Source organism: Diabrotica undecimpunctata, chromosome 6 (genome assembly GCF_040954645.1).
Source record: "Diabrotica undecimpunctata isolate CICGRU chromosome 6, icDiaUnde3, whole genome shotgun sequence".
NCBI classification, from domain to species: Eukaryota; Metazoa; Arthropoda; class Insecta; order Coleoptera; family Chrysomelidae; genus Diabrotica; species Diabrotica undecimpunctata.
The window spans coordinates 71,985,435-71,987,385 of NC_092808.1; the positions used below are offsets into that span (position 1 = coordinate 71,985,435).

At 38.7% G+C, this 1,951-nt stretch overlaps 1 protein-coding gene across 1 annotated transcript; it reads right to left on the reverse strand.

Annotated features, from left to right (window-relative positions):
- Positions 1-1,120: 1,120 nt before the first annotated feature.
- Positions 1,121-1,627, reverse strand: LOC140444423 (uncharacterized). Its single transcript, XM_072536176.1, has one exon. It carries the CDS (start codon positions 1,625-1,627, stop codon positions 1,121-1,123), a length of 507 nt encoding a protein of 168 aa, XP_072392277.1.
- Positions 1,628-1,951: the final 324 nt, after the last annotated feature.

Genomic DNA, 1,951 nt, shown 5'->3' on the forward strand with positions numbered 1-1,951 from the left:
AGCTCTATGTGAGATATCACTTAGGCCTAGACTTTTCCTTGGTTCCTTTTATCAGTGCTTCTCGAATCCTATTTAAATTTTCATTTATTTTTTCTTCTGAATTAATCGAAGATATCGTTTGTAACATCATCTTCGTCTGATGTTTTGAATTTTTTATTATTTCCTTCTTATTTTCATCCAAGGAATCGATGTCCCTGTATACTTTATCATTTACCCCAAATAATGACGTGAGGCTTGTTCCAATAAGGTCCCTTTTCGGCCTTCTTTTAACTTACAGATCTGATCCTTTACCTATCATTTTTGCTCGTTCTTGTTCTTCTTTAAGCTGGCTCAATAGTGATTCACAATTTATTATATTGCTTGTCTTACACATATTTTCCACAGATTCTACCATTGAATCTATCGTCCGTTCACGAGTTCATGAGTTTTTATTCTAAATATCCCTCGATATATGTATATATCGCTAAGATGCTTTGGATATAATACAGGGGATGGGGCATAAATCTTGTACAAGTCTGCGTTTGGCGGTTTCAAAAATACTAAAAAGTAAGTTCGTGTAACCTTCTGGCTAAGGTCTAGTGTTAGGGTTTTCAAGCCGCGCAAGCGCCCCTAATATGACTTAGCGACTACTTTCGTAGCCGGGACCAGTGGCTTTACGTGCCCTCCGAACACGGTGGCAGCTCAGTTAAATTAGAAATTGAAATTTTTTTCGGTGCCAGGATTCGAACCCGGGCCCTCCAGCTTGTTAAGCCAGTAACACAGCCACTGAGCTACGGCTGCCACTAAACTAATACTAACACTAAAAATAGTATACACAACATAATTTTTTTCCACATACAACGTGCTCTATTTGTCTTTTGTGACGTGGACTCTCGTACTACTGGTATCAACTTGTGTATAGAACGAATAGTTACTTTTCCGTTCGCCTTTTGAACGGTTACGACTCTTGTCAAACCTTCGGCTCCGGAATGTGTTTCGATTATCTTCGCTAGTGGCCATTTCCCTGGCAAAGTATCGTTCTCCTTTATTATCACCACTTCTGCTTTTTCTAGGGTTTTGATGGGTTTTTGTCACTTATATCGTTGTTGTAGATTTGACAAGAGTCATGTCTCCTACTGTTTCAAAACTCTCTTTTTACCTTTTCTAACTGCCTCCACCTTTGTGGCATATTGGTATATGTCCTCAACTCTTCTTTTCTATTTTGTGAAATTAGTTCTCTTCCAATTAGGAAGTCTCCTGGGGTTATTATTCTTCTGTTGCTTGTATCTTCCGTATTAACGCATAAATGTCGGAAGTTCATGGATGTCTCTATTTGAGCCAGCACTGTACTTAGTTCATTATATGTTAACGCGCTATCCCCAATTACTCTCTTCAAATGATAATTTATAATTTTCACAGCGCTTTCCCATAAACCTCCGAAATGTGGTCCATACGCTGGTATGAAGTGCCAATGCGTTCCTAATGTTGTTAAGGTGTCTTTTAATGATGCCTTTACCCTCTCATTATCCTGGAATAACAGGTTTGCTGCTCCTGCAAAACTTGTTCCATTGTCACTGTATATGTCACTGCACCGTCCTTTTCTTGAAGTAAATCTTTTAAATGCAGCTACAAATACATATCTTGTCATATCGCTAACTACTTCGAGGTATACAGCTCTTGTGGCTAGGCATACAAATACTGCTATATATCCTTTATAGCTCTTGTACCCTCTTTCCTTGTTTGCTCTTATTTTGATTAGCCCGGCGTAGTCTACACCAGTATTTGCAAATGGATGAGCTTGGTTTACTCTCGCTCTCGGTAAACGTCACATTAATTGTTGAGCTATTTCAACCTTGTATCCTTTACAATTGACACAAATGTTTATTTATTCTAGCACGGCTCTTTTTTCGTGCGCGATCCAAAATCTTTTCTTTATGTTGAACGGAGTTTGTTGTAGGCCTCCATGCAACGT

What these genes read in the sequence shown, in the direction of transcription:
- LOC140444423 (XM_072536176.1), bottom strand. Translation starts at nt 1,627, where the DNA reads ATGACAAGATATGTATTTGTAGCTGCATTTAAAAGATTTACTTCAAGA.